The 27978-nt window shown below is 37.3% G+C and overlaps 2 protein-coding genes and 2 pseudogenes across 3 annotated transcripts; 1 reads left to right on the top strand and 3 right to left on the bottom strand.

Annotated features, from left to right (window-relative positions):
• The first annotated feature begins 3025 nt into the window (after window positions 1-3025).
• Window positions 3026-5658, top strand: LOC143539104 (pentatricopeptide repeat-containing protein At2g27610 pseudogene; annotated as a pseudogene).
• Window positions 5659-6642: 984 nt separating this feature from the next.
• LOC143539122 (protein SUPPRESSOR OF K(+) TRANSPORT GROWTH DEFECT 1-like) lies at window positions 6643-14074 on the bottom strand. The gene is made up of 7 exons (XM_077032529.1): window positions 14020-14074; window positions 13099-13204; window positions 12924-13017; window positions 7314-7388; window positions 7108-7206; window positions 6879-7034; window positions 6643-6768 (listed from the first exon to the last, which is right to left on the bottom strand). The coding sequence occupies exons 1-7, from the start codon at window positions 14072-14074 to the stop codon at window positions 6643-6645; spliced, it is 711 nt and encodes a 236-aa protein (XP_076888644.1).
• Window positions 14075-16678: 2604 nt separating this feature from the next.
• On the bottom strand, window positions 16679-17128 carry LOC143539103 (protein SUPPRESSOR OF K(+) TRANSPORT GROWTH DEFECT 1). The gene is given in 1 exon segment (XM_077032516.1): window positions 16679-17128. A coding segment is annotated over 1 exon segment (450 nt).
• Window positions 17129-20811: 3683 nt separating this feature from the next.
• On the bottom strand, window positions 20812-27062 carry LOC143539137 (protein ADP-ribosyltransferase PARP3-like; annotated as a pseudogene). Its single transcript, XR_013136377.1, has 15 exons — window positions 26782-27062; window positions 25834-26026; window positions 25078-25184; window positions 24906-24970; window positions 24757-24826; window positions 24493-24667; window positions 24011-24382; window positions 23493-23697; window positions 23258-23418; window positions 22960-23169; window positions 22786-22888; window positions 22626-22708; window positions 22414-22557; window positions 21477-21654; window positions 20812-20915 (listed from the first exon to the last, which is right to left on the bottom strand). The product of XR_013136377.1 is annotated as a protein ADP-ribosyltransferase PARP3-like (transcript).
• Window positions 27063-27978: the final 916 nt, after the last annotated feature.

Below are 27978 nucleotides of genomic sequence, written 5' to 3'. Positions count from 1 at the left end.
GGAGGACTCGTAGTAGTCCTTGATTATATTTATTTTCCGCATCTAACTATCAAACTTGTTATGCTTGTTTAACTTCTGCTCATCTTAGTTCTATTTTACATTTTGAGTTCCATGGTTATGAGTTTGTAGAGACTAGCCTCGGTTATTCCGTACATAGCTTCAAACCGGAAGCCGAACTCTTGTTTACTAGTTTGTTTAAATAGTTGTATAAACATGTTTTATGTAAGATTTGAATTTCTAAAATCATTTTAATTAGTTCCATGGTTATGGGTTTGTAGAATCTAACCTCGGTCTTATCCCGAAACAAGATCCGAACCAGAAACCGAACTTTCGTTTAAAGACTTTGTTGTTGACTTTTTGTATGTAAAACTTTGGTATTATTATTTATAAATTATTTTACAAGTTCTATGATGTTTGGACATGTGGTAACCATTCTTGGCCTTATTCCAAGATAAAAACTGAACCAAACCGAATTAAACCAAGTTTACTCGCTTAAGACACACAAGTGTGTTTTTTTAACCATTAAAGCTTATATATTTCTTTAAAAATACTTTATAAACTGATTTTAATTATTTTCACAAAGTACTAAAACTCGGAATGTTGAATCCAACTTATAACAAAGTTTGGACCGATTAAACCGAAAACTCGCTTAACGGTCGTTGTTAGTTCTAAAACAATAGAACTACATACTTGGTTAAGTCTCTTTAAGATTTATTGAGCTATCTCGTACATTTATTATTTTGGGAAAGTTGACTTTGGGTTTGGTCAAGTCACCAAGACCCGAACCGACCACCCGAACACTCGTTAAAACCCGTTTTAGTATCTATATTATAAAGGGACTTGCTTTCTTGCATTTTTACCCACCTTATTACTTAACATAGGTTGAGTAAAATTAAGGGCTAGATACTTTAACCCGGTTTCGAGCAAACTTACATTTTTAAAGGACTATTATTATAATTTCTTAAATATTTACATTTTAAACCTTAAACTTTAAATTGTTTACATTTCTTATCATTTATTTTCGTTTAAAGACTTCCAAGACAACTTTTCTAATACAAGACTTTTTCTCCTTTAGGCTTCGTTCGTTAAACTCATCGTTCCGGTTAATCTCCAAATCATCAAATCTTTCAAGTTTATTACTTGAATGTGAGTACTTTCATCCCCCGTTTTCACTCTTTTATATTTTGGGGGTGACATTGCAAACTTATTCAAATCCAAATGATTTATACTTGAGTCTTAAACCACAAACTTTATTGTATACTTTACTTAAATAAATGCTCGATTTGGTGATTATATGCTTATATGCTTGAGTGCTAATGTGTTTACCGCTTTTGGATGGTTGATTCATAAATCCGAGTATATCTGGCATCCACTTATAGAAAGGTGTCGTTAATGTATTCTTATTAACGATTTCATACAAAATCCGAGTATATTTGGCATTCCCTTATAGAAATGTGTCGTTAATGTATTCTTATTAACGATTTCATTTATCTAAATTGTTGCTATTATTTATTGTTTTGTATACAAGTTGTGGAATTTCATATTATATATCTATCGTTCAAAAACTATGAAATTGCTCACCAACCTTTGTGTTGACAAAATCTATTTGTGCAATGTTACAGGTTTGACTTTAGGTTGACTCGAGGACTTGAAGAAAAAAAAAACGTTATCGAGGCTATTAGGATATTAGCAAAACGAACATTATATTATTTACGATGATTTGAATTCGGTTATTGTATGAACAAGTTATGTGACTCTTTGTGTTTTTATGAATTTAAATGAGTTGATTAAATATTGTCACTTAATAGTGTCGTGTGCGATGAACAATCGGTTGCGCCCCGACGTTTCCGTCATGATCGGGGTGTGACAGATACTAATATATTGAGTTGGAAGAAATTGGTGTTGGATAAAAAGAAATTTTAATGTATGAATAAATTGTACTTGTGTGGGATAAAAATTAAAGAGAGAAAAATTAAGTTACAAAAATAAATGAATTCTTATTATTTCTAATTATAATAATTTGATTAGTTATATTAATTGAATAGATAACTATTATATTTATTAGTTATATTAATTGAAGAGAAAGCAATCATTAATACTTTCCTCATTTATCTTTAATCATCTAAAACATAAAATAAAACTAGTGACCATATTCATTTCTGACATTTTTCACAGTAATCTCATTTCTCTCCTGAACCCTCCCCTATATATATATATATTGATCTTGTTAGAAATAAAAAAAAAAAACTGACAGTAGAGTGGTAAGAAAGACACTACGTGTTTCATGTGACCTAGGCTTGATTCTTCTTACCAGGGGTGCAAATGAGCCGAGCTCGAGTTCGGCTCGTTTCGAGCTCTATTTTCAAGCTCGAGCTCGGCTTGTGAGTAGATTCTCAAACTCGAGCTCGTTATATATTATTTAGTTATTTTTATATAATTATCAATTATTTTTTATATAATATTTAGTTATTTTTATTATTCTTTCATAACATTATATATATTAATTAATAATTATTAAATATGTATTTTAAAAAATTATATAAATGACATGCTCGTTTAGGCTCGCGAGCCTGCTCGAGCTCGACAAGTTGGGCTCGGGCTCGGGCTCGGGCTCGATTATTAAACGAGCTTGCTTTTAGGCTCGGGATCAATAAAGCTCGGATCAACTGAGCTTTTTAACGAGCCGATCTCGAGCAGGTCACGAGCAGCTTGGCTTGTTTGCACCCCTAATTCTTACCCCGTCATTTAGTTTCCGCGGCACCATGGTGATGATGGAATACTAGGTGAGTAGCTGACACTCATTACTTGGATCCTTGAACAGAACTAGTTTGATCTCACCGTACGATCGTGCCTTTAAGCAAGTGTTTACGGGGGTTGACCCTTGTATGAGAGTTTTTCCCGGATCAAAAACCTAAGTTATCATAACAATAATAATAATAATAATAATAATAATAATAATTTAAGAACATTTGCACTTTCCAAGCCATTTGATGCATGGAGTTCATGGTCAACGATTTAACGTACCATGAATTTACAGAAGCTAAAGTCTTTTAGAAAGCTTCAAACTTGTTACCACAATCAATTAGATACTTCACAATCATTTGCTTCAGCAATAAACCTTCAATCCAGTGTTTTCAAAGATGCACACCACCTGTTCGACGAAATGCCTGAGAGAGATTTACCCAATTCACCCAATTTTAACCATAACCACCTTCTTTTCGAGTATGCCCGAAACAATAACACCACCCAAGCCCTCAAACACTTCATCGGAATCCGTCGGTTGGGCTTACCGGTCAACGGGGCAAGCTTTTCGTGCGTTTTAAAGATATGTGGAAGCTTAAGTGATCAAACAGTTGGAAAAATGATACATTGTGATTGTATTAAATATGGTTTTGTTGAGGAGGTTAGTGTGGGGACTTCTTTGATTGATATGTACACGAAAACGGACGGAATTTGGGTTGCGGAGCAGGTGTTCGACAAAATGCCTGACCGAAACGTGGTGTCGTGGACTTCGATGCTTACCGGGTACTCGTTACGAGGACTTCATGATCAAGCGGTGGAGTTGTTTTTACAGATGCAAGTGGAGGGAATCAAGCCGAATCCGTTTACGTTTGCTACGGTTCTTGGAGCGTTGGCTGACGGTGGCTCGGTTGTGAAAGGAATGCAGGTGCATACTACGGTTGTTAAGTTAGGGTTTGAGTTTACGACGTATGTGTGCAACTCTTTGATTAGTATGTATTCGAAATCAGGAATGGTTCGGTCTGCAAAAGCAGTGTTTGATGGTATGGAGGTTCGAGACGCGGTTTCTTGGAATGGGATGATAGCGGGTTTGGTAACGAACGGCCATGAGTTACTTGCACTTGATTTGTTTCATAAAATGAGGCTTTTTGGAGTCAAACTCACACAACCAGTATTCGTAACAATATTGAAAGTGTGTGCTAGCATGAAGGAAATAGTTTTCACAAAACAAATACACAGTTTCGTGTCGAAAAATGGTACGGAAGCTTACCCGAATATCCGAACCGCACTCATGGTTTCATACACAAAATGCTCTGAAATGGATGACATGTTGAGGATATTTAATACTATGAAGGGTGTTAACAATGTGGTGACGTGGACTGCGATGATTGGTGGATTGATACAAAACCGAGACGTTAACAAAGCGATGGATTTATACTGTCAAATGTGTAGTGAAGGCGTTGAACCTAATGAATTTACGTATTCTACGCTTATTGCAGCTCATCCGTTAGTATCGGTTTACCAAATTCATGCACAGTCCATCAAGACGAATTATGAAACATCAACTTCGGTAGGGACTGCACTTTTGGATACTTATATGAAAATAGGAAATAATAGCGAGGCGATAAAAGTTTTTGAGCGTGTGGAGGAAAAAGATATTGTTACATGGTCAGCTATACTTGCAGGATATGCGCAGCTAGGAGACGCTGACGGGGCGGTACGAGTGTTTCGCCAGCTGGCGAGTGATGGTGTGAGACCGAATGAGTATACGTTCTCGAGTATTCTTAATGCGTGTGCTGGTCCGATGGCGGCAGTCGGGCACGGGAAACAGTTTCACGCAGGGGCAATTAAGGAAAACTATAATATTATGTTATGTGTAAGTAGTGCTCTGGTGACAATGTATGCGAAACGAGGAAACATCGAAAGTGCGAAGAAAGTGTTTGAAAGACAAACCGAACGGGATTTGGTATCGTGGAATTCGATGATATCGGGATACGCGCAGCACGGGTATGGCGAAAAAGCTCTTGAAATATTTGAAAAAATGCGTATGGAAAAGCTGGAAATGGACGGGATAACGTTTATTGGAGTGATTACTGCGTGTACGCACGCGGGATTGGTCAATGACGGTGAAAGATACTTTAACATGATGGTGAATGATTTAAAGATTGACCCGACGCCGGAGCATTACTCGTGTATGGTTGATATGTACAGCCGAGCCGGATTACTTGAAAAAGCTTTGGCTTTTATAAACGACATGTCGTTGCCAGCTGGCGCGATGATCTGGCGGTCACTTTTGGCTGCGTGTCGTGTGCATAAGAATTTGGAAATAGGAAGATTAGCGGGGGAGAAACTTATGTCGTTAAAGCCGGAAGATTCGGCTGCTTACGTGTTGTTATCGAATCTATATGCGACAGCTGGCGATTGGCGAGAAAGGTTAAAAGTTAGGAGGTTAATGGATGAGAGGAATGTGAAGAAAGAAGCTGGTTGCAGTTGGATTGAGATCAAGAACACGATTCATTCGTTTGTTGCGGGCGATACTTCGCATGCTTCGTCTGATCGTATTTATTTGAAGTTGAAAGAGTTGGGTTTGCGGTTACGGGAGGCGGGTTATTTGCCGGATGTTAGTTATGTTCTTCATGATGTTGAAGATGAGCATAAGGAGGATATTCTTTTCGGTCATAGTGAGAGATTAGCGGTTGCGTTTGGGCTGATCGCGACGCCTCGTGGGACTTTGCTGCAGATTGAGAAGAACCTTAGGGTTTGCAGTGACTGTCATACGGTGTTTAAGTTGATTTCTAGGATTGAAGATAGGGAAATTGTTGTTCGGGATTCGAACCGGTTTCACCATTTTAAAGACGGTGTGTGTTCTTGTGGCGAATATTGGTGATCATTGTTTAGAAAAACTTCATGTTAGTATGCATGCAGTATGCAGATGAGTAAACTGAGACGTGGGCCTGAAAGAGGCAACCCGAAAGAGACGAGTCCAAGTTCCAACCTGTCTAGAGTTACAGGGTCAGGCCGTGAGAAAAAGCCTGCAGCAGCCAGTACGCAGGATATTGTGGCTATTCGTCTTATGGCGGTTTGTTCAACTGCCAGGCCCAAATTTCTTCACATGCAGTATGCAGTCACTATTTTGGTTATAGTTTATTTTAATTATTTCTGATTTCTCAGTTGCTGTCCCATTTTGAATTTTTGTGTTGGCCGCGGCTTGTGAACAAAGGCGCTAAATTTGTCAAATGAATTTGAACTTCAAGAGTTCCGAATCTATAAATTGAGTTGAAATGTTTGATGCATTTGAGTAACAAAATAATTGTCGCAGTTGTCGAGCCACAGTAACAGTGGTGGTGGCGGCACAGCTGCCAATAATGAGGTCAACGGTGATGGTGACGCCTCATGTCTTTGAGTAAATTATCCGGACAATGATACCCAAGCATAGTTGTCAATAGCGATAATAGCGCGCTATGTAGCGTAGCAGGATTTCATCGCTATCTCATATTTAGCAGTTAATAGCGTGAAGAATAGCGATCTTTCAGGTTTATTTAATTTTTTACCTCTGTTTTAGCTGGATTTAGGGTTTTTTTGTTAGTATAATGATAAAAACACCGTTTTTGTCAAATATATGTATAAAAATACATATAAAATATTTTTAACTTTTTTTTCTATTGTACCGCTAAAATAAAATAGTGCCCGGTATTTGGCCGCTATCGCTATGTAGCGTATAGGTAGCTTGTCGCTATTGTCCGCTATTCGCTATTAACAACTATTTACCCAACTTTTAAAGTTGTATATATAAAATCATAAAGCATTGTTATCAAGTTTTGAGGTTAACTTTTAATTACATGATTTAATGGTATTAAAAGCTAAATAAACACCAAACAAGTATAAAATAATACATTCATTTGATTAACTTTTTTCTCCAAACTCCTTTGTAAACCTCTCATAAACCTCAAGGTCACTTTTATTGACAGTTGGCTTCTGCCTTGCCAGAACCTTGTCGAAATCCGTTTGTGTAACTGGTGGCGGACTAATCTGTATTATTAAGTTAATCAATGTCATAATCATAAACATCTTTGTTTATATCTTATACATTATCTAATAACATAAAGATTATCTACAACAATATGAATTAAGATTAGTACCTTTTCAGCCAGGCCTTGTGCAGCCAACTCCTGCATTGTTGTCTGAACCGCACCGGGTTCTTTGGGCCCACACGGGACCCACAAACCCTCAGTCTTCTTAACAAAGAACGTAGCATCTTGAGTTTTACGTATAGGTTCATATAAAACATCCTTAACCTACAAAAATCCGACATTAAGGTTACCAATTGCACACATAAAGTGATGATTTCATTAAGAGCATGCAACTTACGCAAACATCAATATCCGAACCAGAAAATCCTTCGGTTTTATGAGCCAAACTTTCAAAGTCGCTTTCGGTCAGGTTATTTGGAGTATTGCCTAAATGCACCTGTGTGTTGAGTTATATCATAAGTTCATAACAAACTGCATATTATATAAACTGCACTTTTTTTTTTCCATTTGTTAATGAGTATATCTTTGCAGGAAGCATCTCACTTTGAATATGTGCTTGCGAGCTTTCGAATCAGGAAGTGGAATGTATATACATTTATCAAATCGCTTTCGGATATCCTGAAAGGACCATCATGTTTTGAAATATTTATTAAATGTTCGCTGACAAATATATATATATATATATATATATATAGGGGAAAGTTAACGTATAAATTAAATTAACGTGCTAACTATGCGAATCAAATAGTGTAATTATATATAAGTAGTGTAATTATGTAATTACATCGTAGTGTAATTACACTATGCTATATATATAATTACACTACTTGATTCTCACAGTTAGCATATTAATTTAATTTGTATTTGATCCAAACCTTATATATTTATGTCACTTAAATTAAAGATTATTATTTCTATTGAAAACCCGATCAGCAGAGTATGTTGTATGTGTGGCTGCAAGTACAAGAACTTTATTGTAGGGGTATGGTACTAAACCCGGTCTTACGACCCTAAATTTATTATGTTTGGCTTATTTTATTATATGGACTAATACAATGTTATTGGGCTGAGGGGGTTTTGTGGAGGTAACCCTAACTGGGCTAGGCCCATTAGGGTATCATGATGGTGGCCATGAGGCAGTCTATATAAGGAGGTATCCACCTCCTTATTAAAGGGTCATGCTCAATAAGAGCCACCACCACTTTTTTGTGTCTGTAAACAAGAGATCTTTGAGATTTCTTAGCAGTCACCTCCACACCCCCGAAAAACCATTGCAGGTCTCAAGCAGCCGGAGAAGAAGATCAAGACGTGGTTCGTTCATCTCGAAAATCCGTGGAAACATCGTCTTGGATCAGGTCAGATTCATTTCGTGTTTCGACATTGGCGCCATCCGTGGGACGGCAACGAACTACCCTTCGATCTTCATCTCGGCTGTCAGATCTCTCCTAGGAAAAACCCAGATCTGGAAGTTTACAGAAAAAGGCTTCAAGTTTTGTTCTATTAAAGCTCAAAAAGATCCATAGATCTAAAAGAGGCTTCCAGATCTGTGCAAAAAGAAACTGCCTGATTCGAATGATCAGGTCTCCGGATCTGTGATGGTTTTAAATCCGCTCCGAGCTTCAGATCTATCTAGATCTAATTTTACAGATCTAGATCTAGATTACAGACCTAGATTTTAGGTTTAAAATTGCAGATCTGACTCTAAAAGTGCAGATCCAGAAATTACCAGACTTCCGCCGCCATGTACGCGCGCCCGCGGATTCTCACTCCGCAGCCATGCATGTGCCGCCGCGGGAACCACCACGTGGTTTTCGCGCAAATAACCTCCACCATGTGGGTTTTGCGCAGAAGACTGCCACCACGCATGCTCGCCAGCGGGTCACCATTCCGCCGACATGCGTGAGCGCCCGTGGAAACCACCACGGAAACCACCATGTGGGTTTTGCGCAAGAGACCTCCGCCATGCACGCGCACTCGCGAGTCACCACTCCGCCGTGCATGCGCGCATCAGGCCTCGCGCCAAACTTAAAGGTTGGGAATCCTCATAATATCCCATATGGCTACGCACCAAACTTAAAGGTTGGGAATCCTCATAATATCCCATATGGCTACGCGCCATACTTAAAGGTTGGGAATCCTCATAATATCCCATATGGCTACGCGCCAAACTTAAAGATTGGGAATCCTCATAATATCCCATATGGCTACGCGCCAAACTTAAAGGTTGGGAATCCTCATAATATCCCATATGGCTACGCGCCATACTTAAAGGTTGGGAATCCTCATAATATCCCATATGGCTACGCGCCAAACTTAAAGGTTGGGAATCCTCATAATATCCCATATGGCTACGCGCCAAACTTAAAGGTTGGGAATCCTCATAATATCCCATACGGCTACGCGCCATACTTAAAGGTTGGGAATCCTCATAATATCCCATACGGCTACGCGCCATACTTAAAGGTTGGGAATCCTCATAATATCCCATACGGCTACGCGCCATACTTAAAGGTTGGGAATCCTCATAATATCCCATATGGCTACGCGCCATACTAAAGGTCGGGAATCCTCATAATATCCCATATGGCTACGCGCCATACTTAAGGTCGGGAATCCTCATAATATCCCATATGGCTACGCGCCATACTTAAGGTTGGAAATCCTCATAAACCCATCAGGCCAAGCGCCAAACTTAAAGGTTGGGAATCCTCATAAACCTGTACGGCTTCGCGCCACATGCTCACACATATCACACAGTCTACGCGCACGCGCACGCAACATCTGCGCGTGCGCGGGACATAAAATCTACGCGCACGTGCACACAACATCTGCGCGTGCGCGGGACATAAAATCTACGCGCACGCGCATGCAACATCTGCGCGTGGCGCATAACACAAAGCCAGAGCCTATGCGCACGCACATGCAACATCTGCGCGTGTCGCATGACGCGCAGTCTACGCGCACGCGCAAGCTTCTTTATTCTTATAGCTCGTAAGACGACTCGCGCGCAAGCTTTTATTATTCTTATAGCTCGTAAGACGCCACGCGCGCATGCTTCATTATTCTCAGATCCGTAAGTCGCCTCGCGCGCAGGCTTCATTATTTTTACAACTCGTAAGTCGCCTCACGCGCGCAAGCTTTATTATTCATACAGCTCATAAGACGCCTCGCGCGCAAGCTTTATTATTCATACAGCTCATAAGACGCCTCGCGCGCAAGCTGTTATTATTCTTATAGCTCGTAAGACGCCTCGCGCGCAAGCTTTATTATTCATACAGCTCATAAGACGCCTCGCGCGCAAGCTGTTATTATTCTTATAGCTCGTAAGACGCCTCGCGCGCAAGCTGTTATTATTCATACAGCTCATAAGACGCCTCGCGCGCAGGCTGTTATTATTCTTATAGCTCGTAAGACGCCTCGCGCGCAAGCTTTATTATTCATACAGCTCATAAGACGCCTCGCGCGCAAGCTGTTATTATTCTTATAGCTCGTAAGCCGCCATGCGCGCAGGCTTCATTATTCTTATAGCTCGTAAGTCGCCTCAACCGCAAGCTTCATTATTATTATAGCTCGTAAGCCGCAACTCGCGCAGGCTCCACTATTATTATAGCTCATAAGTCGCCTCGCGCGCCAGCTTTATTATTCTTATAGCTCGTAAGCCGCCTCAAGCGCAAGCTTTATTATTCTTATAGCTCGTAAATCACCATGCGCGCAGGCTTTATTATTATTATAGCTTGTAAGTCGCCTCACGCGCAAGCTTTATTATTCTCATAGCTCGTAAGCCGCAACTCGCGCAAGCTCCATTATTATTATAGCTCGTAAGCCGCAACTCGCGCAAGCTTTATTATTATTATAGCTCGTAAGCCGCAACTCGCGCAAGCCTTATTATTCTTATAGCTCGTAAGCCGCCATGCGTGCAGGCTTCATTATTCTTATAGCTCGTAAGTCGCCTCATGCGCAAGCTTCATTATTATTATAGCTCGTAAGCCGCAACTCGCGCAGGCTCCACTATTATTATAGCTCATAAGTCGCCTCGCGCGCCAGCTTTATTATTCTTATAGCTCGTAAGCCGCCTCACGCGCAAGCTTTATTATTCTTATAGCTCGTAAGTCGCCATGCGCGCAGGCTTTATTATTATTATAGCTCGTAAGTCGCCTCACGCGCAAGCTTTATTATTCTCATAGCTCGTAAGCCGCAACTCGCGCAAGCTCCATTATTATTATAGCTCGTAAGCCGCAACTCGCGCAAGCTTTATTTTTATTATAGCTCGTAAGCCGCAACTCGCGCAAGCCTTATTATTCTTATAGCTCGTAAGTCGCCTCACGCGCAGGCTTTATTATTCTTATAACTCGTAAGTCGCCTCGCGCGCAGCTTTTATTATTCTTATAGCTCGTAAGTCGCCTTACGCGCAGACTTTATTATTCTTATAGATCCGTAAGTCGCCTGGCGCGCAGGCTTTATTATTCTCATAACTCGTAAGCTGCCTCGCGCGCAAGTTATGTTACATTATTATCGAGATGCGCGCTCCATCTTTTATCAGGCCTCGCGCCACTATGATGCGTGCTATATCTTATCTATGACAGGGCACCATCATTGTCATAAGGACCGCAATATGTCACCATCATGAGGAAAACCTCCCAAAACTCAAAGACAATAAAGACAAGGCCAAAGAAAAGGGAAAAAACCGCCTCATAGCCTTACACACCTCATAAAGTCCAGCGCTCCACCTAGACGCTTGCGCGCCCAGGAGCAACGCTGGACTTGGGGGGCTTGTAGGGGTATGGTACTAAACCCGGTCTTACGACCCTAAATTTATTATGTTTGGCTTATTTTATTATATGGACTAATACAATGTTATTGGGCTGAGGGGGTTTTGTGGAGGTAACCCTAACTGGGCTAGGCCCATTAAGGTATCATGATGGTGGCCATGAGGCTCTCTATATAAGGAGGTCTCCACCTCCTTATTAAAGGGTCATGCTCAATAAGAGCCACCACCACTTTTTTGTGTTTGTAAACAAGAGATCTTTGAGATTTCTTAGCAGTCACCTCCACACCCCCGAAAAACCATTGCAGGTCTCAAGCAGCCGGAGAAGAAGATCAAGACGCGGTTCGTTCATCTCGAAAATCCGTGGAAACATCGTCTTGGATCAGGTCAGATTCATTTCGTGTTTCGACATTTATCATCATGGGTACCTAGAGCCTGAAAAATGAAGTTGGTATTTAAAATAAATCTCTTTACAAATAATTAATAAACGAATATGTTATTGTAAGACGTGAGGCGTGGGGAAACAATAATTTAAATTTTAATTAACCTTAATGAAGTGTGTTGGGAAAACAATAATTTAAACTTTAATCAACGTTAATGGTTTTGATAATGACTAATTAAGTTAATTTGACTTGAAATATAACTAGTCCATCAATGATGTTCTATATGTCGCATACATGCCCTTAAAACACTTGAAGATCGATGATGCAAATACAAGTGAAACCCGTTGTGGATTAAGAGAACTTTATAAAGAATGAAGAAGGGAAGTTTTATAAACTTAAGAGAAGTTTCTAAAATTATTTAGACAAAATTGTTTAAATAAACGTTGTTTGAAAATTAAATAACTATTGAAAGAATAATTCCACTTAGTGAACGTTGGTTAACACGTTTAAGTGAAATACATATGTATGTGTGTATGTTGCAAGGTAAAGACTAGTGACTACGACACTTTGCAACATGTGATGAATCTGCATTTGAAGACAAAAAGGAGGAAAATGACGTTCACTTGCACAAGATCAAGATGGACGTGGACTGGTTGTCCACGGTCGATGAGACTGACCGTGGCAAGTGACTGTCCACGTCAAGTCACCAGAGTTTACACAAGTTACTTTCACATGTCAGGCTATAAATAGAGGACTTGCGCAAACCTTATTCCTTACTCATTTGTTCTACAAAATACATATACATAAACATTGAAGATCTCTTTCAAGAAATCTGAGGACATTAAGTTTGTTACTTTTAATGCATTTAGCCAATATGAATCTTAGCATTTTAATGTTTATGTAGCGGAAATATGAGTTCCAACACTTACCAGCGTCTGAATAAAAATTTCACTTATGACGCGTCTTGCAGCTTCGCTAACATTCAATCTCATCAACGAAGATGACCGATGGCTTACTTTTGCGAGCCATTCGAAAAAGATTTGAAACAACTTTTTCACTTTCCTGCACTCGAGTTGAAGCTAGATCCGATGAAGAAACACTGCATAAAAGCAATATAGTTAATGAATACATATATATCATATATGTGTGCATATATAGTATGTGATTACAAATGTTACACCTGAAAAATGTAGAGTATGCTTCGGTAGCAACGGCTTTTGCCAAGTATGATTTTCCGGTGCCCGGAGGACCATACAAAAGAAAAGTTCTCCAGGGCTGCCTTTTGCCTGCATGGAACAAAGATGATCAATATTGTATATATATGTAATAATCCAACTTTTAAGTAGCAATAATAATAATAATAGTTATAATAATAACGATGATAAGAGGAAGGATCAAATAGAAACAAAAGAATATTGTGAGAACGATAGGAACAATTCTTAGCCATCCATATTTTTATCTTACGGTTGAGATTTTGCAAAGTATCAAATATAATTAATAAGTCATTAAAATGAGTATGAAGGACATATATGTAACTTCTTAGGTAACGTTTGGTATGTAAGAATGACAATAGGAATGAAATGATTCATTACGTAGGAATGAAAAAAGTGGTGTTTGGTTGCTCAATGGAATGGAATCATCCATTACACATGGAATCCCATTCCATCAAATCCATTCCTTCCCATCCCCTTTCTTTTTTTTTCATTCCATTCCTCCTTCACCCTACTTTCTCAACAACACCATCACCTAACAACCACCACCACCACTACCATTGGCACCACCACCAACTCCGCCGACACCACCACCGTTGCCACCACCATCGCCACCCGCCACCACCATTTTCGTCGCCGGAGCTACCACCGTTGCCATTGTATGTTTTTTTTTTTTTTGGATTTAAAAAGTATTCACTTTTTTGAGATAGAAGTGTTTTTATTATTTCTATTTCATTTCTACAATTCTTTTAGATACCAAACAATAAAAATTAATAAATGATTTCATTCCTGTAGGTTAACCAAACAAGGAAAATGAATGGTAATGATCCATTTCATTCCCTTGTCAATTCCATTCCTTCTTCCATTCCATTCCCCCTTCATTCCATTACCTCTAACCAAACATACCCCTAGTGTTTTAAATTTAGAAACCCCTTCAATAGACATTAATTATGCCAATTGTTTATAACATAAATCTTTGCTATTAGATTAAGCCACATAAATAAAGTAAAAAAGAAATGTGGGATGTCCAATTCGACAAACTTGAAAATCAGTCCAATCTATTTTAATGAGCATGTGATTTAGTTATTTCTCATTTCTGTTATTTTATTTTAGTTTTTGTTCTCTAATTCGCCATCATGTGTTGTTATAGATGTATTAGTTTGGTTTCGTAAACACTATGAGCCATAATGTGTTGTTTTGAATGTATTGTTATGGTGTGTTATTTTTATGTTGTATGTTGAGTGTGTTGTTATGGGTGTGTTATTTTTTTGTTTTGAATGTGTTGTTATAGTTTTATTATTTTTGTTTTGTATACACTATGAACCCTAATGTGTTGTTTTGAATGTGTTTTCATGTGCATCTTAAGTGTGCTGTTATTTGAAAATATTACGTGGATGTGTTGTTTAATTTTAAGTGAGCTAAAATAGTTTTTGCTTTTACATAGTTTGATCATTTATATTAGAAGATTAGATGTAAGTGTTATGTGGTTGTATTGTTATTTTTTATGTGCTACTATTTATATTAACATAATATGTTGTGATATTTGTGTTGTTATGCATTGTGTGTTCTGACGAACATGTTCATGTTCTGAGAATGGATCCACGTAAAAAAAGGAGAATGAATCTTATTTAAAAAAATATCCTATAAAAATTAGCATGTAAAAATTCCATAAAAAGGGTTAATCGGGTACATAATTATGGCAGTTACCTAATAATAATTGTCAACAAATGTACACAAATACCCTTTATTAATAAATAGATTGGATGTACTGTGATTGGTTCATACTATTTTTACACAAAATGTGTTTTCTATGGTATCCATAGAATTGTTCCTATCGTTCTCATAATATTCTTTGTTTCTATTTGATCCTTCCTCACGATGATAATTTCTAAATTATAAGTCATGTTTCATTTTCTTTTAAATATTTTCAGGATTTATTGAATTTTGAAAAATAAAATTTAATTCTCTAGCTGTTACCGAACACAAAAAAGAAATGTTTATTTTTGTACTCATTTGGGGTCATTATCAACAAAATATCCATTTGACCGACCAGTTTTCATAGTGCCCACCTTAAAACCGTTGATCTGGCCACTTTTTAATCACTACTAGGCAAGATTTTTTACCAACTGTCGGAAGCCATAATAAGTCTCGTTAGACACCTAATTAAACAATCCTGCTTGCTTGGACGATTTAAAAAAAAACAAAAACAAAAACCACAGCGACCTAACGGTTTATGGCGCATGACAGAACATGGCTTGTTAAAATCATGTCAAGTAATGATTAAAAGTGATCGGGTCAATGAGTTTTAGGTGGACATTATGGAAATTGATTGGTCAATTGGACATTCTGGTCGTTATCCCATAAGGGAAATGTTTATTTTCGTAAAGCGTAAAGTCAACGTTTGTTTTTTCCCTGTAAAACGTTCATTTTTGTGATTGATAACAACTCAAATATATATATATATATATATATATAACTAAATGATTGTTTGAAGTTTAAACATTTAAACAAGTGCAATCTCAAAAACCAAATGACTAATTAAGCTAACACTTTGGGTATGTTTGGCAAAACTAGCTGAAAGCTGGTAGCTGCTAGCTGTAGCTTTTTAGATATATTTAGGTGTTTGACAGAGTAGCTGAAGTTTTTTAGATATATTTAGGTATTTGGCAGAGTAGCTGGAGCTTTTAATAAAACTAATTAGGTGTCAGCGCGGTGCGGCGGAGTGCGCGCCCAGCCTGAGATTAACCGCATAATTAGTGTCGGTACGTGATTCACTTGATATTAGTGCACGCATAACCCGAATGCAGAATTGTACTTCGTGCAAAGGCAGCAAGCGTGTAATCGTGACGAAAATCAAGAAACAAAGCTAAAATATACAGTAATTTCAAATAGATAGTTTTTTAAACCAACCTTTTTTGATTTGAAACCCTTTCCGACCAGATACCGTTTTAATCTGAAACATGTTCTGATCTGGCCTCTTTCGACCCAAAACCGTACCGACATGAACCGAACTAAATTAACCATTTTTTATCGACTCGTTCTGACCCTAATTTGGTCTTAAACATGACCCGAGCTCGTCTGACTCGACTTGTTGCCCATCATAACCGGTAAAGAAGTATATCAATATCATACTCAAATTGAAGAGAATAAAATGCTCTTTTTTATGATGTAATGTGTTTAAAAAAATATTAACGCGTGAAAAAGTTATGGACTTTTAAAGAGTCATGGGGGTAGTTAGTTTTGAATAAGGGTAAAATATGTAACTATTATATAAATTAACAAAAGTTGATGAAAGTTCAAGTACCAAAATTGTAAATTCAGTTGTAAAAGCTTGTAGCTTTTTCTCAAACGCTAGTAGTAGTAGCATTTAGAAAAATAGTTTTTTCTCCTAATATAAAAGCTTCAAGCTTATTGAAGCAAACAAGACTTTTTGTTAGGTATGAGCTTTTTCTTAAAAGCTTGAAGCTTGAAGCCCCTAAAAGCTCCTTGCCAAACATACTCTTTATGTACTTGATTATGAACAAAAGATTATAAAGTCACTCAAGCTTACTAACCAGTGAAGAAATGAGGAAATCGAACGGGCATAATATGCGCTTCCTGTAACGCCTGCTTAGCACTCTCGAGTCCAACAACATCACTCCACTTCACATTCGGTTTCTCCTGAACAATCGCATAGTGCAATCCCTCGAAATCTCCTTCTCCGTCTTTCGGTTTTGTCTTTGAATATGCAGCCACCCTTGCATGCCTGCCACTCGCAGCAGGGATAACAATGCCCTCATCGAGGACAGCTCTAATTTCCTCAGCACGACGCAAATACTCAGTGAACTTTTGCGTGATTGCTTCACGAATCTTTGGGTTTTTTTCGTACTTTAAATGAGTTTTGAATTATTCCAACGCGTTCATGTATAAGGGGAAGGCTTTAGCGTAGTTTCCTGCGATGTCTTCTTGCACGGCTTGTTTTACGTACTCAATCGCTTGTTCTTTGAAATTGCTGTACATCGCACGAGCGATTAATGTTATGTAAACTCATCTTACAAGAATCACATGCATGTTTGCGTCCTTTAAAAGTACTCTGGGCGAAGTACATTTTTAGTGTAATTTTTTTGTATCGGCTCTCTTAACAAAATATTTTTAGCCTGTGCTACCCCTCAAATTTGTGTGAATACAAGAAAAAATGAAAAAAAAAATCATTACGTTCATGAGGTGTTCTGTGTAGGAGAAATTAACTGGCGGATCTTAGTATGGACTAAGGCGGGCCACAGTCCACCCAACTATTTTCGTTCAATGGATTAAGATTTTTGAAAAAATAAAAAAACAAGTTTATATGTATTGAGTTGGCATATCCAAATTGTTGTTCAAAATCCCCTGGCTCGCACGTATTATTTGTTCAAGATCCGCCACTACTCGCAGTGCGCTTAAACTGGACCAGTTAATGGTACTAAGATATGTAGTTGAGTTTGGTATGGGATAATTCTAAGTGTAAAAATATAAGTGAAGTGACTTACGAGTAATATGGATGTTGCGGGCCCTCCCTGACTCGTTCTTCGTTTTTCAGTCCTGTTTTGGGTTCCTCCCCCTGTCCTCCGTAATTCACTTTTGTTTGGGGATCCTCCCTGTCTCCTTTGTTCTTTAGTTTTTCCTCGGGATCTTCCCCTTCTTCTTCGTCCTTCAGTTTTGTCTCGAGATTCCTCCTGTCTCCTTCGATTCGTAGTTTTGTCTGGGGATCCTCCCCATCTCTTTCATTCTTTAAATTTGTCCCGGGATCCTCCCAGTTTGCTTCTCCATTCTTTAGTTTTGCCTCGGGATCCTCCCCGTCTGCTTCTCCGTTCTTCAGCTTTGTATCGGGAACCTCCCCGTACGCTTCGTTTGTCAGTTTTATCTCGACATCCTCCTCGTTTCCTTCTACGTTCTTCAGTTTTGTCTCGGAATCCTCTTATCTCCTCCATTCTTTAGTCCACGTCTCGTAGCGGGGCCCACAACACAAGTACTCAAAGAACTTAATGATTGTTTCAATGACTTTAGGGACTTTTTCATGGTGTAAACAACACTTGATTAATCAATTAAGATGTCTTGAATTTAAGCATGGGGATTAACTCATCATTTGCCTTGATGCGATGACTTTTATGCGTTGACTTTTCCATGCTAATCATTTAATGTTCTTTATCAACTCAATATTCTCTACCTATGTATACTTTAATAATATTTAAAGGTTTGTTTCAGGTGTGTCCTATGAAGAGAATTTCAAAAGTTGTCATGACTCGTGACGTGAAGAGCACTCAACCCGACCCGGCTCGAACTAAAACCAAGTTAACCACTTCAACCAACCATCTTAATCCACATCAGCATCACATAACGTGGTTTGGTTTCGGTGCTAAAAGTTCTAATACTTTTAAAATCTACCGTCATAATTGGGGCTTAGCCCAAAGCCTTCAGAAACAAATCATGTGGTCGTGGTGTTGGTGCTATTTATGCGGGGTCAGGTGGATGCGACGATGGTTAGTTGTGTTAGTTGAAGCCCAAATCCTTCATAAACAATCATTGTCACCGCTACCACCAACGTCGTCGTCACCAACGACACCAATGCCACTGGCATTTCTTTTTATGTTAATTAATTTTATTTGTTTTGAGGCTGATGCATTTTTGTCATTTGTGTAACTGTATTGCATTCATTCGTCTTTTTCTTGTCTTATAAATAACATAAAGTAATGATTCATTATATTCTCATAGGTTAGTCAAACATGACGATAGAATGATTATGATGCATTCATTCTATTGTTCATTCCATTCGCCATTTCATTCTCTCATCTATTTGACAGAACCTTTACACTTTCAAAGAAAACTTTTTTTTAATAGAAACTTTTTTTATTTAATGAGATTAGAGTGAGAAATGACAATTTATATATATATATATATAAAAAAAACTAACACTATTTGGGTCAATATCTTTTCATTAACAATAATATTCTGATAAATAAGTTTTACGTATCTTTATGAATATAAAAAGATAAAAACCTCCAAGTTCTGTATATAAAATGAGGGAGAAAGCATTATTAGGGTAAGTGTAGCGACGACATACGGTGTGTAAGGGTGTGTCTGTTTGTCATTTCACTCTAATCTCATAACTATTATGAGATATTCTACTCATTTTTTCTTAAATTAAAAAATTATACTCTTTGAAATCATTTTCAAAAAATAATGTCATCAAGATATCCGCACTTCTGGTATCAGAGCTTTGTGCTCAAATACGCAATGAACTTCTGCGTGATCGCTTCACGCATCTCGAGGTTTTTTCATACTTCAAATGAGCTTTGAAGTATTCCAAAGTATACATGTATAATGGAAACGCTTTCGCATAGTTCCCTACACTGTCTTCATGCACAGCTTGTTTTGCATATTCTATAGCGCGCTTGTCCTTTGAAGTTGCTATACATCGTATATACGATCAACGGCTTTCGGTCAAGATCGATCGAGAACAACACTTAGTGATTGATGGGTGGTTTGGATCATTTAGAATGTCTTGAATTGAAGTCAAGATTAGGTACGTTGACTTTTTGATGCATGACCTCATAATATTAGCTACGTGTGTATATACTTTAATAATATGTAAACAAAACTTGGCTTGCACGATTGTAAGTGCTTTGGTCCTCTCATTCATGGTTTCTTTAATACTTTTGTTATTCAAACTATTTGAAAGGCTATTTTTATATTTAGGATATTTAAGGTTTAAACGTCTGACAAGAAGGAATTTCGTTCGATTTAACTAAACAAGGGAAGACAAACATAGTCCATGTCTCATTATATCGTGGCCATGTTTGGGGTTGTTTATTTGCACCTATTTTTGACTTTTATAAGTTTTTATCACTCCCTCCCGAGAACTTATTTTACCTTCTTTAAAAAGTCCTCTTTTTTTATAAGAGAACTCATTTTTCCTTCTTTAAAAAGTCCTCTTTTTCACTTTTATAAGTTTTTTCACTTTTATAAGTTGTTTTGATAAGTCACTTCCTCCCGAGAATTTATTTTTCCTTCTTTAAAAAGTTAAAACGTCTCATCACCAAGCACTATAAAAGTTAATAAGTTGATCTTGAAAGTTTTGTTAGCAACGAATTCACCAACAAACACGAACAAGAAATTTCTTTAGTAACGAATTTTACTAACAAAGAAACAAAAAATTATTTATCAACAAAAGAAATTCAAATTCATGAACTAACACAAACAAGAAATAACAAAAAGAAGTAACAAGTCAGAACAGTAACAAGAACCTCGTTCCACGACTACTAGTAACAAATTCACTAACCAACACAATTTCGTTTGATAATAACAAAAAATCATAAGAATTCACAAGAAATTTCTATTAACAAATTCACCACCAAGCACAAAACAAAATAACATGCGGGAACAAGAAATTTCGTTCCGTCAATCATTAGTAACAAGAATTCACATTTAAACTAGCACAACAAAATAACAAACACGAACAAGAAACTACAAACATGAACATCATCAAAGCTTGGTGTATATACAATAACATCATATATTAGAAACCAAGTACAGCATACATACATTAACATATCCGATAACATATTTCATCAACCTAATGATTTTACACCAAAACAGAACCACTGATGCGCACGCCTTTCTTCCCTCATAAAGACACCCAAAAAAACCATTTCTCTGCATCAGCAGTCGACCAAATTTACTCCACCGGAGCATCTTCACCGGCTGGATCAACATCCTCGTACTCCACATCTTGTTCCTCAAACTTCACTCCAACCAGAAACCTTATGCTCACCTACAACCACCAAAATGAACCAAATTCACCACCACTTGCTTGCATGATCAAGTATATATGTAACAAATCTTATGAACTATGAAGAAAGTAATTTACAATGATCAAGAATGTAACAAATGAACCATGAACAAAATTTACAAAAATATGTATTGTTTTAAAACATAAGTTTACAAAAAAATTGAATATATGTGTATGCATATTTAAAATATAAGTTTGTACAAAAAAACTTCCATCTGTTTTATGAGCTATTTTTAGGAACAACTTCTTATTATATTATTATGATATATTATTATTATTATTATTTTGTTTGGTAATTGGTAAAATTGTCAAATAGTCGCATAATTAAAAGCATGTTTTATTTTTTTAAAAAAATTTTCATCTTTAATGTATTTTGTTTTGGTAATTGGTAAAATTGCCAAATTATTTATTACATAATCAAAAACATAATTATTACACTTTGTTTTGGTGATTGGTAATATTTATCACACAATTAAAAAGAAATACAAAAATAAAAGGTGATCAAGATCTTTTTTTTATGCCCCAAAGACGCCCGAATGTTACCTGTTTAGGATCATAAACAGCAAATTCATTGTACTCAAGAACACTTTCTTTATGTTCAGATGCAACCAAACTGCCACATGGCACTTTAATATCATCTTTCCAAACAAAATGTTCTTTCTCATCGGTTTTCTTCCTTCCTAATCCCATCACACTTTTTATCCTCCAAAGACTTGGCATCCTACACAGTGAAACGCTGAATTGATTAACCACACATTTAGTCATCCGCCGGGAAGCTCGTTTACGCTCATATTTATTTAAACAAGTGTCTTTGTTCGTTTAATTTAACAAACGAACACGAACGCATTGCGTTCATTCGTTTACGCTCATATTTATTTAAACAACAAACGAACATGAACGCATTGTGTTCATTCATTTGTGTTCACGAATGAATTGGTTTGTTTGTTTATTTATGTTCATTTATGTTTTTGTTTGCTTACATATCAAATATAATAATCAAATATTATCTTGAATAATTATCTTGAAGAATCTAGTTAATGATTTGTCCGTTTGTGTTCGTTTATGTTTCTTTTGAGTTCATTTACCCTTATTTAATTAGGGTTCATTCATTTTTGTCCGCTTATGTTCGTAAGCTGTTCGTTTAGAAGTTAATAAACGAAGATTAACTAACACGAACACATTTTAGAAGTTAATAAACAAAGAAACATGTACTAAATGTCCGTGTCTGAGGTTACTTGCTCCCTAAACGAACACATTTTAGAAGTTAATAAACAAATAAACATGTACTAAATGTCCGTGTCTGAGGTTACTCCCTAAACGAACAGTTTAGGGAGTTAAAACGGGACAAAAATGAACATATATAAATAAATGTAAATGAACTCGAAACGAACACGGAACACAAAATATTGTGTTTGACTAAGCGTCCATGTCCGTTCGGTTCGTTTACATATTGACACAAGACGATGCAAGATTCATGTACCTCAGTTGGTGAGGTCATTTCCGTAATTTCATCTCCTAAAGAAGCAACTGCTAAAACTAGAAATCCCTCGGGCCTGTCCACCGCTGTATACCCGAACCGAGCAGCTTCTGCAGCCGCATCCGAGCACACAATCGCCTTACCAAACTACAAGGACAAAACATGCATATTAACATATCATTAGACTACACACGTTAACACAAGATGATCCGTACCATGTATCCTGAAACCGGAAGCGTGCATACAGCTGGCAAGAATCCCTTATGCAAGTGCCTTAAGAGATTCGAACTTCGCGTACCTAAATGTTTCCACAAGTCAAAAAGTCAAAAATCTTTAATTTACACACTAATTATGGTTTTCTTTAATGATCCTTACCACACCATAAAAGAACTTTATTTGGAAGCTTCTTGATTTCATCATATGGAGGTCCTGCACTCACGTCCACTTGATAGATATTCTCCACCGTCACTCCATAACTCTACAACCACAAAACCGATGAGTTGACTTGGTCAACTACAACACATAGCAAGAGGAAAGGTAGTATCTTACAATTTCGCCGACTTTCACAGGCTCATAAGTTTTCTCAAGATACTTGAGGATCATATTGTAGTCTTCGGATTCCTTCTCTAGTGGAGCAATCGAGCAACCTAGCTTATTGTACCGATCGGATAACGGATCATCGACCGTGCCACCACTCATATCCTCTATGATCCTCGATGCCACATTTATGTCTCGGATCGTCTCAAGCGCAGATGCAGCCTAACCAAAACCATAAGCATGATCAATTCAAATATATGGTCGTATAATAAATAATAAAGTGTCGTTTCAACCGAATCTAGCTTCTCACATGGTCTGCTAGAGCCTGATGATCAGTGAACACGAAAGGCCTCGTTGAGTGCAGCAAAGTAAACCATCTTTGACTGAAGTCTGACCACATAGCATCAGATTTCTGTTCTTTTTCCTTTGTATACATCAGTTTCTCAATAAACTCTAGTAAAGTCTCCTCACCTGATCATGTTTTAATAATATTATCTACAACCGCGTGAGTTGTATAACATTTTGAATCTGAATATGAAACTCACATCTTTTGATATGCAAATCTGTGAGCATGGCTACAGGGAGATCAGGTGCATCATGTCCCAACTCCATTAAAGCATACCTATAAATCTCTTGACCACACAACACTTTCATGAAGTTAGCCACCATCGGGTCGAGCTTGCAGTGAGCCGCAGCCGCCCCAAGCTGCCTTAGACCCAACCCGCCATATCTCACATCATATCCATCATCCTGCATTACACACCATATTACAAACACTAATACTTAACGGTCGGTTAAAAGGCTAAATATTTGTTTGGATTATAACTAACCATGTCAACTGGGAAAAACTTATGTGGTTTCTTTTGGATTTTCTTCTCTTTCCCATGGCTCAAACTCGTTCCCGGTTAACTCTTCAAACAGTTTAGCAAACTCCTTGATCGCATCGTCTACATTTTCCCATTCTTCGACTCGTTCTTCGGACCGAGCATCACACACCATATTACAAACACTAATACTTAACGGTCGGTTAAAAGGCTAAATATTTGTTTGGATTATAACTAACCATGTCAACTGGGAAAAACTTATGTGGTTTCTTTTGGATTTTCTTCTCTCTTTCCCATGGCTCAAACTCGTTCCCGGTTAACTCTTCAAACAGTTTAGCAAACTCCTTGATCGCATCGTCTACATTTTCCCATTCTTCGACTCGTTCTTCGGACCGAGCATCGGCTCCAACTTTCCCTTTTTTCATGTACAAATGCAGCCGGTTCTCCGGCACCATGATCAGTTGCATAATACAAAACTCGTTGACCTTTCTACCCTTGTCAGAAACCGAAAACGCGCAGTTGTACAAGATCCCATCTTTTTCAAGGATCACACCGCCTTCTTTGTCCAGTTTGCTGTCTTTATGCACCCCTCTTTTACCATACATCTTAATCTACCAAAAAAAAAACTTATAATATTAATACAAAAATAAAATAATAATAATAATAAATGTTAACAGAATCCTATTAGAATATGTTAAAGATAAGTGCTTTTTGGGTTTACTTCCGCATTTAAAGATTCAAGGGCTTCTTGACTTGGATCCTGCATGTCCCTTGGGATGCCTTTGCCATCAACAGCAAGATCAGAAACAACATCATAAGCATCAAGAGGCTGCGGTTCTTGTTTTTCGATGCTGTCGTTCAACCACGCTTCACGGACAACCGGTATGCCGGTTTCCCTACTCAGTTCCAAATCAAAGTCAAAGTCACAACTTTTGCATACTTCTAACAATATTTTGGAGCTGAGAATAACAAAAGTGCCACTTACAACGCTTCAGTAACCTTCGATGAACCGCCTCGATCACGCTCGGATGGTGACACAACCAAACAAGTCACCCCTAATGCCAAAGACTAACAAAAAGTTAATAACAATAATAATCTAGTAGATATAATGCTACTAGCTAATTCGGTTCGCACCGATTACATGGTTGGCTACTTTTCCGCCATGCTTTTCAATCTTGGTCTTCCAATATTGCTGCACAAGAACAATGTAAACATTTTAAAATTTCAATCACTTTATTATTATTATTATTATTATTATTATTTTGAAGAATGATATGTAGAAAGTGGTTAAAGACTCATACATGGGTGTGTGAGCCGACCGGATAGCGATATGAGCATCCCTGCAAAGGGTTTATCAGGGGCTTTTAACTCCCTCTTCGGTCTTCGTTTCGGGTCTTGATGCTTCTTCAGCAACTGAAAACCATGACAAGATTTGAGATTTAAGCTGTTAAATCTAAGCCAAAAGTAGGGAGGAGCATTTTTTTTACCAAATTAAAGTGGTGGTAGTACTAGTAGTAGTATTGGTACTCGTTTTTCATGTTTTTTGGTATTAATTATCGTTTTTATCCGTAAAATTTTATATAAAGATGATCAACCAGTCTTATTTAAATTGTGAGATAAATAATAAGAATACCGACAACATGAGAACGAGTACCAAAAACATGAAAAACGTTACCAAGAAGCGCATTAATCTCATCGTAAGAACCAAAATTTACTCGTTGAGAGTTTTTCATGTCTTCGGATTTTTATCACAGTTTATTAATATAAATATGGTGCATTTTATATAAATATGGTACTCGTTTTTCATGTTTTCGGTATTAGTTATTATTTTTATCCGTAAAATTTATATAAATACGGTCCAACGAATCTTGGCTAAGATCCTTATGCGTTTCTTGGTAACGTTTTTCATGTTTTCAGTATTGGTACTGTTCGCTTTCGGTATATTTTCAACACCGGTACCGAAACAAACGAAAACGTCAGTACGGAATTTGGTATATGGTTTCACTTCGAACACATCCCTAGCAATTAAAAAAAAACCGAGAGCATGAAAAGGTAGAATTACATCAAAAATGGCAGATTCCTCCACAAAATCCGGAAATTTGATCGGTTCGAGTCTAGGAGGATCCCGGGTGCTGTAAGTGCAAGTAGACCACTCGCTATACGATCCTTTGCAGCTGTAAACTTGACCAGTACACTCCAATGTCCCCCCGCAACCCGGACACCCGCTTAACCCTCCGTAAAACAACATATCTTGGCTGTAAATATATTCAACACGGAAAGTTTATGTAATGCACACCCGACTGTTGTTTGTATTGCCTACAAAAGGTAAACCAAAACCAAACGCGACAAGCATATTCATGGGTTAAGGTGAACACGATCCGTTAAATAAAAAGTTTACATGTTACAACAAAATTTTAAAAAAAATTGTATACAACACTTGCAACAAACTTAGAAAAAATTACTTTTTTTTTCAGATAATAGTACTCAAAAAATTTTCATAACAAAAGTTTTAAATAAAACACTTGCAACAAAATATTTAAAATAAATTATATATCACACTTACAATTCAATTATAGATAAGATATTGAGTCTTGTTTTAAAGATAACAATTTTTAAATTGCACAAAAACAACTTTATTAAATTACACAAAAACAAAATTTAAAAAAAAAATAACACAACAAATTTAAAACAAATAATATAAAACACTTGCAATTTAATTATAAGGGCAATTTAATTATAAGATATTGTGTCTAGTTTTAAACATAAAAGATATACTTTATTAAAGAAAGCACATTTAAAAAATAAATACATGTGTGTATAAAAACAAATAGATTAAACAGGTTAACCCGTAAAATCGCCGTTTTGTCTCAAACGGGGCCATTTAGCTATGCTGGTCCGCAGGTTCAACTACATAATTACCTTAAATACCGTTGTTCGTGGTTCTTTGTGTATGACAAATAAGACGGTCGGGTAAAACCCTAAATACTATATTCCAATATTTACAACTTACCATCGTCCGACGACGTTGTCATCGGACCCAGAAGTGTCAACCTCGTTGGCTTCGAGGATTTCCCGCATTTGTTCGACCGAGAGATGTTGAGTTACAAGTTTGCAAAACTTATCAAACTCGGCAACACCGTCGTTCGCATGGCCGTTATGCGCGTCTTCGGCTTTCGGTTCCTTCTTCGGGTGATCGTGTTCTTGCTTCTCCGCCTTTTGTTTCCTTGTCATGATGATCTTGTCTTCATCACCAGTAGGATGATTGTGTGATCTTGTTTCATGAACCTTCATGATTATTATTATTATTATTATTGTTAAGTTTTTATAAAAACATGAACATAACACATAAGGTTAGGAATAACAAAGGCAAGGTTTAATTTATGTGTAATGTTTAGGAGGTGGAGACAAAAAGAGTGTGACACGTGGATGTGTTGTGTCTCGTCCCTGGGTTAACACGTGTACTAGTGAATGACACGTGGGGTGTTTGATGTGCAGCTGACACGTGTGTGCCAAACATCTCACTGTATAAAGATCAGGCAACCGATGGATAATAATATCCAAAGCATGCCATGTGGGAAGGAACAAAAGATTAAATATGAAAGTGTGCCATTCGGATAAATATTAAAAACTTAGGATAGGATATAATGGTATAATGATATATACATCTTTTTGTATATTTCGAACTAGGGTTTTAACTGACTGGTTGGTGAAATTTAGGCAGCGGTTAAACTCAAATGTTGAGTTGGTAAATTGACGTGAATTATGTCAGTTTTCGTAACGTGTATTATTGTGCTGGAATTAAACCCAGAATATTTGACGTTTATTGGGTTGATAAATCCTAGCGGTGGTAAAACCCAAACGTTGTCAGTCCCGGGGATTGAGGCGGTAACCTGACACGAATCTGGTCAATTTCGGTTGCGTTTCGTTAGGCATTGGTCGGGTAACTCGGGCGTTGGTAACTCCCGAGCATTGTCGGTCCCGGGCGTTGAGGTTGAGAGTATATGCGAATTCTGTCGGTTTCTTTTCGTTACCGTGCCGGAACTAAAATAAAGTTAACAAACAAAAAAAGTCACAAAATTGGTGTTCGGTCAGCGAATTTGGTCACATTCGTTACCGTACCGAAATTAAAACACAAAAATTAACGTTCGGTTGGTTTCCGTTATGTTCGTTACGGTATCGTAACTATAAAAAAATAAAACAAATGCTA

Source organism: Bidens hawaiensis, unplaced genomic scaffold (genome assembly GCF_021521415.1).
Source record: "Bidens hawaiensis isolate Kalapana, Puna unplaced genomic scaffold, B.hawaiensis_p1.1 tig00011798_1, whole genome shotgun sequence".
NCBI classification, from domain to species: Eukaryota; Viridiplantae; Streptophyta; class Magnoliopsida; order Asterales; family Asteraceae; genus Bidens; species Bidens hawaiensis.
This window is presented reverse-complemented; position numbering and strand designations above follow the sequence as displayed.